We start from the raw sequence: 14,258 nt of genomic DNA, 5'->3' as shown, positions 1-14,258 counted from the left end.
ATTGTCACCCAAAAAGAGTGCCGCATCACGTAAGGTGTCCATCGCAATCCACTTACACTTAGCGTAATCCAATTCAAAAACTTTAAATTCCGTCGTCTCGCGTGTTCCATCTTCAAAATCCCAAATAAATCTTTGAACCATCAACAATTTTTCCTCATTTGAATTCACGAGATATGTCTTGAAGCAAGGATCCTCTGGTTGCTTGGCTTTTGCATTTACGCTTACCTTTGTGTAGGACCGACGGGTAAGATGAAACGACAAGAGTGTTCTTCGGTTATCAAGGTAAAAATTATCTTGGAAGCAAACAACGTCTTCTAACATTTTCCATCGCCTATCAACGTAAGTCCATCTTGTGTCTCTGAGTTTAATGAATGCCAACTGCAATAGGTCCTCGTAGATGACAAGAACAACGCAATCCTCTGCAAATAATATTGGATCCGCCGAGATTGTAGCCTTGTAGACTCCATAGTTACATATTGAGGGGTACATCAACAATTCATCCTCACCTCGCGGAGTGAGCCGAGGGAGGCGAATGATTGAATTGTCTTTCATTCGCCTCCCTTTGTGCCTCAGTAGTGGATTTGTTAGGGTTATGGTTTGACTTTGGTCCACCGCTATTAACCATCCCTTTGAAGAACCGCAATACCGCTTTTTCGACAACTTGAGTTGCAAATCAAACACCTTGTTATTCATTGCGTCGCACAACCTCCACGTCCCGTTTTTGCCGGTGGATATCAAGAGCAACGGACGACAGAAAGTTGACACAAGAGCACGTTGCTTTTTATTAGCCCTTGCTGCATGGTTCCACGACTTACAAACGCAGCCGAAGTGCAAATAGTCTGATGGTGACACTAAAGTCTCCAAAACTAAATCCAAAAGTCTGGTAGGCAACTCTGCCCAATCTGCTGAAACACAAAACAAAAATACAGTGTTAGAAATTAGACAATTGAATCCTGATGAAAAAGTAAGTAAATTGCTTGGAGAACTGAAATCGAAAGAGCATGCCTGAACCCATATATAATTAGACACCCGACGACGACACGAGGAAGATTTGGAGGTTGTTGCTTGCCGGTGAATCAAGCGTAACAGTGCAATGTAATTGTATGAACTCTCGCACCTGCATGTATATACATATATACATAAAATTATTTGAAGGGAATAGGATTACACAAACAAATAGGAAACCCGAACCGATTAGGATTAGGAAACTGGAGACTCGACTAGGATTACGAAACATTTATATATTCGAAGAATGCTGTAATCTAATCTAAACAGGAAATTTGAAAAAAACATAAATAAATAAAAGAAGCCAATTTGTGGAGGGAGAACGTTAACCCTTGATGTAGCCTCTTACCCTTTAAGTTACTCTTTTATTACTAGAGCGGAGAAATCATATTCATCACGCACGTGTGGCTAATGTAGCCTCTTACCCTTCCTATACTGAACCCTACTTATATTTACAAACAGTGCCTTCAGTGTGGCACGCTCTAATCAACTTGTACCCTAAACTTTTGTGTACTTAAAAACTGTTTCTTAATTTTCAATATTCAACGAAAAATGCCAACACTCTATCTAAACGCAAATTGAATAAACCACAATTTCAATTTTATTCTATACATTAAATTATGCACCAAAGGCGAGTTTGATTTCACCCTTCCCTAGTATCACTCGTATTGTTTTTTACAAACAAACAACATGATCTAAACTTTGGGGAGTGGGCTTAGCCTTACAACGAGCTAGCAATAATATGGTTCAAATTTTCTTTTGGCGAAAATCAAACCTAAGACATTTTACTTAGAGTAAATCGTATTAATGGTCTCTCAACTAAAAATTTATTACCATTGGTCCCTGAACTCATCAAAATGTGTAGTTGTGGCCCTTTTCGTCAAATTCGTTAGAATTTTGTCAAAATAAGTTATGTTGAAGGACCATTGCTATAATTGTTGTACCTTAACTCATCAAAATGTGTAGCTATGGTTCTTTTTGCCAACTTTGTCAGAATTTTATCAAAATGAGTTATATTGGAAGGACCATTGCTACAATTGGGTTAAAGTTGAAGGACCCTTGATCTAATTGGAGTTAAAGTTGAGGGACCATTTCTCCAGTTAGATTAAAGTTGAAGAACCAATGGTAATGAATGTTTAGTTGAGGGACCATAATTGCACATTTTGATGAGTTGAGGAACTAATGGTAATGGATTTTTAGTTGAGGAACCATTGCTCCAATTGAGTTAAAGTTGAGAGACTATTGCTACAATTTACTATTTTACTTACAAATTAAAATGATCACTAAACCATAGTACTATAAGAAAAATCCTAATTAAAAGTTTAGGCAAAAAAAAAAATGTACCATAAAGTCGAATTTATGTTATTGGGTCCACTATGAGGTATATGAGGCCCGGGTTCTTAACCGACCCGCTGGATCGGCTTTGATGGCTCAAACTTGTAGAGAAGTCGCATAAGCTTGAGCAACTGAGCGATAGAATAAAATTTAAAAAAAGGGGGGGGTGGTAGAGGGAGCAAGAAAATACTGGTGGGTTTGGTGTTGGTCATGTTTCTAGGAATCGCCGTCTACTTGCGGCTTTGGACCATCGACTGCTCCATTTCTTCCGATGAATCCGAGCTCCTCAGGTTTGCTATTTGCTTCCCATCTTATATTTTTCTACTGCAAATCTCAAATTTGTTCTCAAGGGTTCATAGTTTTACGGATTCCATGAATGATTGAATGATTGAATGAATGAATGAATTCCCATTATGTGGGTGCCAAAATTAAGGCTCAAGGAATGAGACACTACCTAAATTTGGGAGAGTGGAGCTAGAATAATGGAGCATGATCAAACACTTCCATGAAATATGGAACATGGAGAAATAGGAGCAAAGTGGAACTTGAAGCCCAAGTATTTTATGTCTATAAAGGAATTAGAATCCCAGGAGAATAGGGAGAGGAAAAGAAGGGAAGTATTAGATAGCTTTACAATGTTTTGTAATTATTTTGAACCAACGACTGATTTGAGCATCGGAGTGTTTTCTTGCAGGTCTCTGCTCTCATTGTTGACAAGCGAAGATAGTGTCCAAGGCTTCTCAACTTGTTCAAGATTACTTGTTGGTGGAGAATTGGGGTATCCGAAATTTTCCGCTCTAACAGTTGGCGCCGTCTGTGGAAATTCGTACAAAAAGCCGTATTTGAGAAGTCATGGTTTCATCCACGCCACACGGGGGCACGGGCCAAAAACCTGAATAAGTTTTTCTATTCTTCTCTTTGCCCAATTTAAAACCCTCGACTATCTCTTTATCCCCTGTTCTCATTGAACTGGATGAAGGAAAGCATAATCATTATAAGACGTTGTAACCGAGAGCAATGGTAAATCATGGGAAATTCTTCAGAGGGTAAAGCATGGGAAATTTTTCAGAGGTGATGACGACTCTTAACCGACATCACCGTTGCCGTTGTTCTCTTCCTTACCCTTGTGATCGATGACGGGTCCCTTGAAGCCGATATGGCTCGTCTACCTCGACAAGAATGGGAAGTTTCGGAGGGATCAAGAGGCTGTTTCCATTGGTATCGTTGGTCATGCCTGCCAGGGAAAGAGCTTTATTCTTAACCAGCTTCTCGGATTTCAAGTGGCATTTACACATCACTCATGTACAAAAGGACTATGGCGTTGGAATGCACCATTTAAGAGAACTGCACTGGATGAGCCTGAATACAATCTATTACTATTGGATAATGATGCTTTTGATCGGACGAAAATAGGGTAATGGAAGGATAATGCCCCGTGAATATCAAGAGCTTGCTTTGAAGCCAGTTGAGGGCAAAAGGGGACATAGAAGCTAAAAATGAGGCATGAACAAAAAAAGAAAAGCCCAAAAGTGGGGAATAGAAGAAAGGACACTGCATACAACCATATCTTGAGAAAGACAATTGCATGAAGTGACAATAAGTTCCTACAACACCAAACAGGACAACCGACCCAGTACCTATGGGAGATCTATTGTGGACTGGGGGCACGGAAACAACTCCTAGCAGATTGAATTACCAAAGCCGGGGATAAGATGAATTATGCTTTTCGCTCACTTGAAATGCATGTTGCTGATTACTACAATCAAAGATAAGTTGGTTTTTGAATTAAATTACAGTTCTTTTGAAGATTCTTTTATTATAGACAATGATTAATCCCTCTGCAAGGATTTTGAATCCCAACTTATTTATCATTTACTTTATATATCACTTATGTCAATGAATGATATGAGTATTTCACTATTAATGTTATGGCCTCATATTGACAACGCTAATAAGGATTTCTTGGAATTGTGTTGCCAGTGAATCATTCCTTTATGAGAATATGGAGAGAAAGTGGAAATGCTTATATTACACATCGTTTGGTTGCATATGGAAAAGGAAATTGTTCGGCAAGCACTAATGGGCTGGAGCACGTTATTACTACATAAATTCTTGATCGAAGATCATAAGACCGTCGGTTGTAGACAGAGAACGAATCAGGGCTGAAGGCCCAAGATTGTGGGAAACATACAAAAAACCATATGGAGAAGTCGTGACGCCGTCTAAGCTACAATGGGGGCACGAATTAAAACCCCATACAGCAAAGTAGCTACGCTGCAAACGGCATATGATGGATTATAACGGGGGAAATGATCTTCAACAATTTGAGCGTTGAAGGAAGAAAGAAAATCAGAAATGCATAATGGCTCCTAAACGTGAGACTAGCCAAGAATTTGGGGCACGTCATGTATTATGCGAACAAGAAGAAAATAACTTATTTGCTTCTTTATGTAGTATTTATCAACAAGAAATTACAAATAACATTTGATGATAATAATATAATCCTAATTAAATATCAACAATACTAATCGTTGTTATCAATTCAGAGTCCTGGTATAAAGTAATGATTCAGAGTCAAAAGTTGCGCCAACCAACTTCGGCAGCGTACAAGCCTCTATCTTCCGCAGCTCCTTCATAGATATTATTCATGCTATAGTGGGGGCATTAGTCAAAGGCCCCAAATAGATAAGTTTTATGATTTCTTTTGCAATTTCATGAAATTTAGGCCTTTTGTCATTGCACTTCGTGCAGTAGCACAAGAGGAAACAGATTCGTTGACTTCAGAATGTTTACAAAAGAATTTCCATTACAATGTCTTCACAAATTTCAAACAATTCAGTGAATAAAGAACAAGTTGATAGTAAACAGTTGAATGGGGGTAAGTGTTAAAAGTGTTGAAAGTGAAATTAGGCTGAAGCAATCGCAACTCATCCCTAGCAACATACAAGCTTTTGTCATCTGCAGCTGTTCCAATCCACTTCATTGTCGTCTAAAATGAGATGATTGGCTAGTCTCAGGCCAACAATGCTAATTCAAAAAAGCTAAAAAAGTCATTAGGCACCAATTAATTGGAAATGGATCATGAGCTAAACCTCAAGCAGGGAAGATTCTTCTCTTTTATTATTTCAAGGTTATTGCGTGAAGTATGCATTTTTATCATAGCATGTAACAAAATGGTATGGTAAGACAGGTCTTCTTTAATACAGCTTAAGATGAGGGAATAAGCATCATCCCTTCATGGCTCTGAATTGTACAAAAGAAATGTTCAAAATTCTCAAATGTCATAGATAGGTATCCAAGTTTTCCAGTAACGTATGCAGTTGTCCAATTGTGCAAAAGTCATATTTGTGCAGTGAAATTCTTAATAACTAATAGAGAGAGGCAGAAGCTCAAGGCAATAGAGCTGATATCTCTAGTCTAGGTTATGTATGAGGATTGTTATTGAAAATGACATTTACCAAGAGCGACAATAAAATTATTCACAATTCATGCTTCCATATACTTTGTCTACTAAATGGAGTAGGTCCAATGGGGGCAAGCAACTAACATTCAAATGCCTAATTCTCACAAGGTGCATTAAATGTAAGGCACTGTCTCAAGAGTCGTCTACAGATAAGAAAAGAAGGAAATAAGTAATGCACATCCCTCAATTATGTGTTGAATAGTTTGGGGCAACTAATATTCAACTCCAAGGCACAGTCATGGCCGAGGGCCGAACTCATGATCGAGTATCATTTCCATGGTCGAAGATTGAACTTATGGCACAAGTTAAAGCTTCCAAGAGAAGAATTCTTTTGGCCCCCTATTTTACAATCTCATTTGCACGAAACGATATTATTACAGGTTATAACATTGCAGGTGTTAGAGGAATTTCTTAGTCACCTAACAAGATAAGACTTCTCACTATATTCTAATTTTTGACAATAGGATCGTGATAAGATTCTCAATTATCAAATATTTTCTGAGAGGTCAATTGCCATTAAGCTTCATAGGCTTAATATAACAAGAAAGCAATGTTATTCACGGGATATGACACACTCTGTTTGGTATATCAACTTAAATGGAAGGTATATACATGACATTGCATGAAACTATAATATGACTATTGCATACACTGACTTGCAGATAGTGAGAAATTGATACTGCTGCTTTGCTTTTGCTTGTGGGAGTCGAAGCTCCCATATGAACATACCAGTTCCTTTTTTTTTTGTTTCTCCTTTCATAGCTCTCAGTGCATGTCGATATGTGGAACTTGATTTATTATCCGTTGACATCAGGAATGCAGGCCTCCATGCCTCACTTAAACTATATTTTTTACTTACTCGATATATATGGATCTGGGTTCATGGCTTATTGATATATGGTAGAGAAGATACACTCTCATGCCTCACTTGAACACCAAAACAGTTGGTGATTATTTTACATGTATTTCATAACCTTGGGATGATGCTATCAAGATGTATATGTGAATCTGCAGAGTTGAATTGCTCTTATATGCACAAGTACACATAGTTCTCATGAAGGAACAAAAACTTCTACTTGACCAAGTTGATTCTAACAAAAATTTGTTGAAGATATTTGTGCAATCAGGATATGGGATAGGAGAAGATTGAAAAGCCATTTATAGGGAGTGTACTCAAGACTTCTGAGCAAAAGAAAATCACTCTACATCAACTCCATTGGCGGCGAAGTTGCCTGAGAAGAATGTTCAAATAGAAGAATTCAGCATGTGAATGTTTAAGGCGCAACAACTATAGGTGCCGTACCAACTTGCGTACGTGCTAAGGTCCAACTTTTTTCCACTATTAGTAGAATGATTGCGTATGAATGATTTATCTTGAACTGGTATCTATGAATTTGAGACCAATGATCAAAAATATAAAATTAAGCTAACGTCTCAAAATTTAAGATCGAAAACCCAAGATCGAATGGGTTAAGACCGAATTAAAATCAATAACCCAAATGGGTAAGACCGAATTAAGATCGATAACCCGAATGGGCTGAACTAAGATCGAAAACCCAAGATCGAATAGGTTAAGACCGAATTGGGTAAGACTGAACTAGGATTAGGAAACTGGGGACTCGACGAGGATTACGAAACATTTATATCTTCGAATATTGTTGTAATCTAATCTAAACAGCAAATTTGAAAGAAAAAAAAAAGCCAATTTGTAGAGGGAGAACGTTAACCCTTGATGATCTCTTACCCACTTTTCTTTAGGTTCAGAAGTCAACGGAATCTGAATTGATTTGTGGTGCCGTTACGGCCGGTGGATCAGGGAGCCAGGGATGATCGGATTAATGGCAGGTTGAAAGGGATGACGACGTACGTGTTGTGGTTGGAGCCTTTTGCTCACGTATTACTATCAGTGCAGAGAGACTCACTTATAACCGGTTTATTGTTACTATGGTATCCGGTCTAATAATATACAAGATAATAAGTAAATTTTTACCCAGATACATTGTATAATTGGATATAAACGTCATTTGATGGTGAACTCGTTCCATTTAAATTGCTTTCTTATTACCAGAGGGGAGAAATCATATTCATCACGCACGTGAGGCTAATGTGGCCTCTTACCCTTCTTATACTGAACCCCACTTATATTTACAAACAGTGCTTTCGGTGTGGCACGCTCTAATCAACTTGTACCTTAAACTTTTGTGTACTTCAAAACTGTTTCTTAATTTTCAATATTCAACGAAAGGGGGCAGATCTCTACCTTCCCACTTCCCGTGCCCTTCTGTTTTGTGTGATCACGGTTAAACTACGTCAACATTTTATATTTTTTTTATAGAGATAATAAGACAAAAAGGAATAGTAATATAAAATGTTGACGTGGCTTAATCGTGATCACACAAATAAGAAGGCACGAGAAGTGGGAGGGCAGAGAATCTGCCTCCTTAACGAAAAATGCCTACACTTTATCTCAATGCAAATTGAATAAACCACAATTTCAATTTTATTCTATACAATTAAATTATGCACCAAAGGTGAGTTCGATTTCACCCTTCCCTAGTATCGCTCGTATAGTTTTTTTATGAACAAATAACATGATCTAAATTATGGGGAGTGAGTTTAGCCTTACAATGACATAGCAATAATATGATTCAAATTCATTTTTGGCGAAAATCAAACCTAAGACATTTTACTTAAAGTAAATTGTATTAATGGTTCCTCAACTTTAATGAAATTGGAGCAATGATCCCTGAACTAAAAATCCATTACCATTGGTCCCTTAACTCATCAAAATGTGTAGCTATGGTCATTTTCGTCAAATTCGTCAGACTTTTGTCAAAATAAGTTATGTTGAAGGACCATTGCTACAATTGGGGCTCCTCAACTCATTAAAACGTGTAGTTATAGTTCTTTTCGTCAACTTCGTCAGAATTTTATCAAAATGAGTTATGTTGGAAGGACCATTGCTACAATTGGGTTAAAGTTGAGGGATCATTGCTCCAATTGGGGTTAAAATTGAGGGATCATTTCTCCAGTTGGATTAAAATTGAAGAACCAATGTTAATGAATTTTTAGTTAATGGACCATAGTTGCACATTTTGATGAGTTAAGGAACCAATGATAATGAATTTTTAGTTAAGAGACCATTGCTCCAATTGAGTTAAAGTTAAGGAACCGTTACTATAATTTACTTTTATACGTACAAGTAAAAATGATCACTAAACCGTAGTACTATAAGAAAAAATCCTAATTAAAAGTTTAGGCCCAAAGAAAAAGTACTATAAAGTCGAATTTATGTTGTTGGGTCCACTGTGAAGTATTTGAGGCCCGGGTTCTTAACCGACCCGCTAGATCGGCTTTGATGGCTGAAGCCTGTAGATAAGTCGCAGAAGCTTGAGCAACCGAGAGATAGAATAAAATTAAAAAAAAAAAAAACAAAATGGGGGGTGGTAGTAGAGGGAGCAAGAAAATACTGGTGGGTTTGGTGCTGGTCATGTTTCTAGGAATCGCCGTCTACTTGCGGCTCTGGACTATCGACTACTCCATTTCTTCCGATGAATCCGAGCTCCTCAGGTTTGCTGTTTGCTTCCCATCTCATATTTTTCTACTGCAAATCTCAAATTTGTTCTCAGGGGTTCATAGTTTTGCGGATTCCATGAATGATTGAATGATTGAATGAATGAATGAATTCCCATTAGATATAACCTCAATTAAATTAAGCCCAAGTTCTTAGATTTTACTTTCCATTATTGAGTGATGAGAAATTCCAACTTTGTGTTTTGGCTCAAATGGTTCATACTCGGAATTATTGTTCTATGATCTCACATGTACACTTTAATTTTCAGAGCTTCATATGGCACAAATGTTAATAATGTTTCCATGAAATGAACTGGGTTTATTTCTATTTCTATGGGATTTTGGGGTTTAGTTGTATGTGGGAGTTTACTTGTTATTTCTGTTTCTAATTTTGTTTTAGAGAGTTTGTCACTCAATTTTATATGCTTTTTCTATTGAAATCTTGTAGGCGGCAGTTTGACCTTGCAAATAGGGAAGCAATGGATGAATCTGCTGAGTGGAGGCTGAAATACGATGAAGAAGCCGAAAAGGCTACCAAGTGTATGAATCAACTCAAACAGGTTCGCGTCATATTCTTCCTTTCTTTAAATTTATTTGCATAACTCTTTCAACAATTAGAGTTTTCATTTGTGTGTTTAATGCTGGTATTGATTGTAAGTTGTCATTGTTATACACTAATCTGATTGGAGTTAATATAAACTCATTGTTGTGGGAAATTAGTTTTCGTATTATTTTTGGAGAGTGTGATTGCATGCTTAGAATAGTAAGGATCGTCAAAGCAAGATTAGTCTTTGAAAATGATCTCTGCATCGAAAGATAATTAAAACCACTTTGGAAAAACTAAACTATGGGCGCTATCACTCTATTTCCCTATATTCCTGTCAAAGTGGGTTTGGGTTCAATCTTTGGAAGGGCATCCTTGAGTTAAATGACTTTTTTTAAAAATGATCAGTCTAACGACATAATCTTTGGATGTAATTTAGAGGTTTCTGTGCCTGTCATGAATCATGATCATCCCTCTGCAGATCAATTAATTGTTTGTCTTCCTTACAGATAGAGGGATCATTTGGGGAGGGTGATGGAAATGCCACTACTGTCAACCAGAAATTGTTGAATCTACAAAAGGTGACCCCTTTCTTTTCAGTAAAAGACTTGTACAAAAGTTCTTGTAATGTCTCATAACTTCATTCTTTTTCCACTCAAACGTGTATCTTCTTTCAATGCCATCCACTTTTATGCACCCTTTAGTAAACCACATTAAGGAGCTCATTAGAAACCAAGCTGAGGATGGCTTGCTCGTATTATTAAATACCGTTTGTTAGAAATCAAATATGCTCTGAACCCAAATAATGTGTATAAACTGCGGATTTTGACGTTACATCAAAGTTTTATCTCTCTCTTTTCCCTTAGCAGTTCAGATGGACAATGATGTGCTAGTGTAGTGCGTTTGAAAGTTCCCTTAGGTTTGAATCCTTCCTTTTCTTACAAGTCCTGAAAATATTTCCCAGGAAAATATGGCCTTTGTCGAACGGATGGAAGCCTTGAAAGAGGAGCTTGAGGCCGAGAAGCTGAAGTGCAGCGTTCAATAGGTTATTATATCATCAAGGGTCAAAAGATTCAGAATAATCAAAGTCACAGCATTTTTTCATTTTGTCCAATTCATATACTCTCGATCTCAACACACCATAAGAACACCAGTTGGAAAGTTTTTAGCTTCAGTGGTTACTTAAACCATCAAAGTCAAACGCATATTTTTGGACGAGATGCACGTGCCCCCTTACAGCTTTTAATCCATGCTGCTTTCCGGGAAACTGAGGTATTCGGGTAATGCCTGCGTTTCTTCTACTAAATATAAAATGATATTTCCTGTTTGCACCTTACTTATCTTCATGCTCAGGAACCATTGTAAATTGTTCAACCTTGAATGTACCATTTTCTTTTCCTTGTAAAATTCCTTCTTGTTATAGATCCCATGGTTTTTCAGAGCCTGTAATTCATTTGATTGAGAGCGTGAAATATCAGATGTCCGATTGTCTTTGTTCGTATGGCTTTATTTCAAATTTATGTTATTGTTATATACTAATAGTAATTTTCCCATTTTTTTTGTTGGTAAAGAGAATAAAAACTGGATAAAGAGTTTGTGTGGAGCAACTCTAAGAAATGAACAGGCATTACATGATTACCATGCTGACCTATCTAGTCAAAGCATTCACACAACAGTAAGTAGCCACTAAATACAATTACTACTTAAGATAATCGTACCCCTCCCGCAATCTTTCCGTACAGGAAGAGAACTAGTTTTGATCTCCCGGGGGTTGTGGAGCCGTCGGGTTCTGAAGGGTTAGTTCTCCGGTCTGTCAACTATGAAGAATTGTAGTAAGCAAGTGTAGAGAGAGAAAGTTAACAAACAGGAGAGAGATATTGAATATTCTTTTCTTCTCATTAATAAAACTCACTCTGATAATTACACTTCAATGTGATATATATTGTCTATGCCAAAGAACAACAATTCTAACTAACTGTATACAACACCAATTACAATATAACACATGTCACAGATCCAACCATTCTATCAACACATCTATCATCCTAACATCCCCCCTCAATCCCATGATTGAAGCAGCCAAGCATGAGATTGGAACAAAAACTATTGAACTGTGGAGAACACAAGCCTTTAGTCAATATATCAGCATATTGATCAGTAGAAGCAACAAACTGCAATAAAATATAACATGTTGCACCCGTTTAGGAACAAAGTGACAATCAATTTCAATATGCATAGCTGGAGAACTGGATTAGTTGTAAGTGCCATTACATAAATGTTGTCATAATGCAGCAAAGGTGTATCAGGACATGAAACATGTAAATCTCTGAGTAATTGTTGAATCCACACAACCTCAGCTGTGGTAGTAGCCATGGCCCTATACTCTGCCTCAGTAGAGGACCTACTAACTGTATGCTGCTTCTTAGAACTCCAAGAGATAGGATTGGAAACCAGAAATATGACAAATCCCGTAGTTGACCTCCTGTCATTGGGATCACCAGCCCAATCCGCATCCGTGTAGGCTTTTAAAGACATGGGACCAGATCGAAAACACAATCCTAAGTGCATGGATCCTTTAAGATACCTCAAAATTCTCTTTACAGCTACAAAGTGTTGGTCAAGGAGAGAATGCATAAATTGACAAGCCTGATTAACAGAGAATGCTATATCAGGTCGTGTGAACGTTAAGTATTGCAAAACACCAACAAGACTTCGATAATAACTGGGATCTGAGAAAGGAGGGCTGCCATGATTCAAACGCTTTTGATTTGAATGACAGGGAGTATGACAAGGTTTACAATAAACCATATTTTCTTTCTGTAGAATCTCCTTGATATACTTGGTTTGGTGAACTAATAGCCTTTGAGACTGATACTCAATCTGCAGACCAAGAAAGAAATGCAACAGGCCTAAATCCTTCATATCAAACTCCTGAGTAAGTTGAGTAATCACAGATTGCACCAGACTATCATTGCTACCTGTGAGGATAATGTCATCCACATAAAGCAGAAGTATAATCACATCATTGCCAATATGTTGGACAAAAAGAGATGAATCGACATAAGAAGACTTGAATCCCAAAGAAAGCAAGAACTTGGAAAACTGTTCATTCCAAGCTCTAGGTGCTTGTTTAAGGCCATATAAAGACTGTTCCAGTTTACACACATACTCAGGATGTACAGGATCCAGAAAACTTTGTGGTTGAGCCATATAAACTTCTTCATCAAGAAAACCATGAAGAAATGCATTCTTCACATCCAATTGTTTTAGTTTCCAGCCATTTGTAGTAGCCAAGGACAAAACCAATCGTACAGTTATAGGCTTAACCACTGGACTGAAGGTTTCATAATAGTCGAGCCCAGCTTCTTGTGAAAACCCCTTAGCAACTAACCTAGCTTTATACCGAGCTACAGAACCATTAACATTCTTTTTTATTTTGTAAATCCACTTGCAACCTACAAGGTTCTTGTTTGGAGGAAGAGGAACCAGTTTCCAGGTTTGTTGTTGAACCAAAGCTTGCATTTCTTCCTTCATAGCAACCTGTCATTCCACAAACTTGGAAGCTGCGGAAAAAGTTTGAGGTTCTGTGCTAGAGAGCTCACCACTAACTGTAGCCGAAAAAACTTTCTTTTTCACAATACCAGATTTCGATCTGGTTTGCATAGGATGACCATTAAGTGTGGACACTGGTACTGACCGCAATGTATCAACTTGAGATGTAGAAGTGTTAGGATGTAATTCTGTATAACTGAGAGACTATACAACAGATCCAAAAGGAGATCATTGAGTAGCTGATCCGGGAGAAAGAGATTCTTGAGAAGAGACAAGATCACTCGTGTTATTTGTTGATGCGGAACTGGATTGAGTAACTGTAGGTGTTGAATCTCTATAACTCATTGATGGGGACAGTTGAGGTAAAGGTATAGGTATAACCAAATGATGTTCAAAGGTGTTAAGATGTACAACAACACTAGGAGCAGGAGATGATGCATGACTGGAAGAAGAATGTAATAATTTTGTACTCGGAAAACTATGTTCATCAAACAGAACATGTCGAGACACAAGAAGTTTATGAGTGCTGAGAGAAAAGCAAATATAACCCTTGTACTGGGAAGCATACCCAACAAATATACATTCTGTAGTTTTTGGATCCAACTTATGGCTCCTATAAGGTTTCATGGAAGGATATCAAGCACACCCAAAGACTCGCAAATGGTCAAGGATAGGTGGAGACTTAAACAAACATTCGAAAGGAGATTTCATGTGAAGAATAGGTGTAGGCATCGTATTGATTAGATAGGCAGTAGTGGCACAAGCATGAAACCAAAAATAGGAAGG

The 14,258-nt window shown here is 37.6% G+C and overlaps 1 protein-coding gene across 1 annotated transcript; it reads left to right on the top strand.

Annotated features, from left to right (window-relative positions):
- The first annotated feature begins 9,186 nt into the window (after nt 1–9,186).
- On the top strand, nt 9,187–11,421 carry LOC126618019 (uncharacterized). The gene is made up of 4 exons (XM_050286092.1): nt 9,187–9,373; nt 9,825–9,936; nt 10,430–10,501; nt 10,885–11,421. The coding sequence occupies exons 1-4, from the start codon at nt 9,240–9,242 to the stop codon at nt 10,963–10,965; spliced, it is 399 nt and encodes a 132-aa protein (XP_050142049.1). The 5' UTR covers nt 9,187–9,239; the 3' UTR covers nt 10,966–11,421.
- The last annotated feature ends 2,837 nt before the right edge of the window (nt 11,422–14,258 follow it).

The sequence above is a fragment of the Malus sylvestris genome, chromosome 4 (assembly GCF_916048215.2).
Source record: "Malus sylvestris chromosome 4, drMalSylv7.2, whole genome shotgun sequence".
In the NCBI taxonomy this organism is placed as follows: Eukaryota; Viridiplantae; Streptophyta; class Magnoliopsida; order Rosales; family Rosaceae; genus Malus; species Malus sylvestris.
Note: the sequence above shows the minus strand (reverse complement) of the source record. Positions and strands in the feature narration are given on the sequence as shown.

What these genes read in the sequence shown, in the direction of transcription:
- LOC126618019 (XM_050286092.1), top strand. Translation starts at nt 9,240, where the DNA reads ATGGGGGGTGGTAGTAGAGGGAGCAAGAAAATACTGGTGGGTTTGGTG. An exon ending in GATGAATCCGAGCTCCTCAG is followed by an intron (nt 9,374 to 9,824) that starts GTTTGCTGTTTG and finishes GAAATCTTGTAG; the next exon opens with GCGGCAGTTTGACCTTGCAA. An exon ending in AATTGTTGAATCTACAAAAG is followed by an intron (nt 10,502 to 10,884) that starts GTGACCCCTTTC and finishes AATATTTCCCAG; the next exon opens with GAAAATATGGCCTTTGTCGA.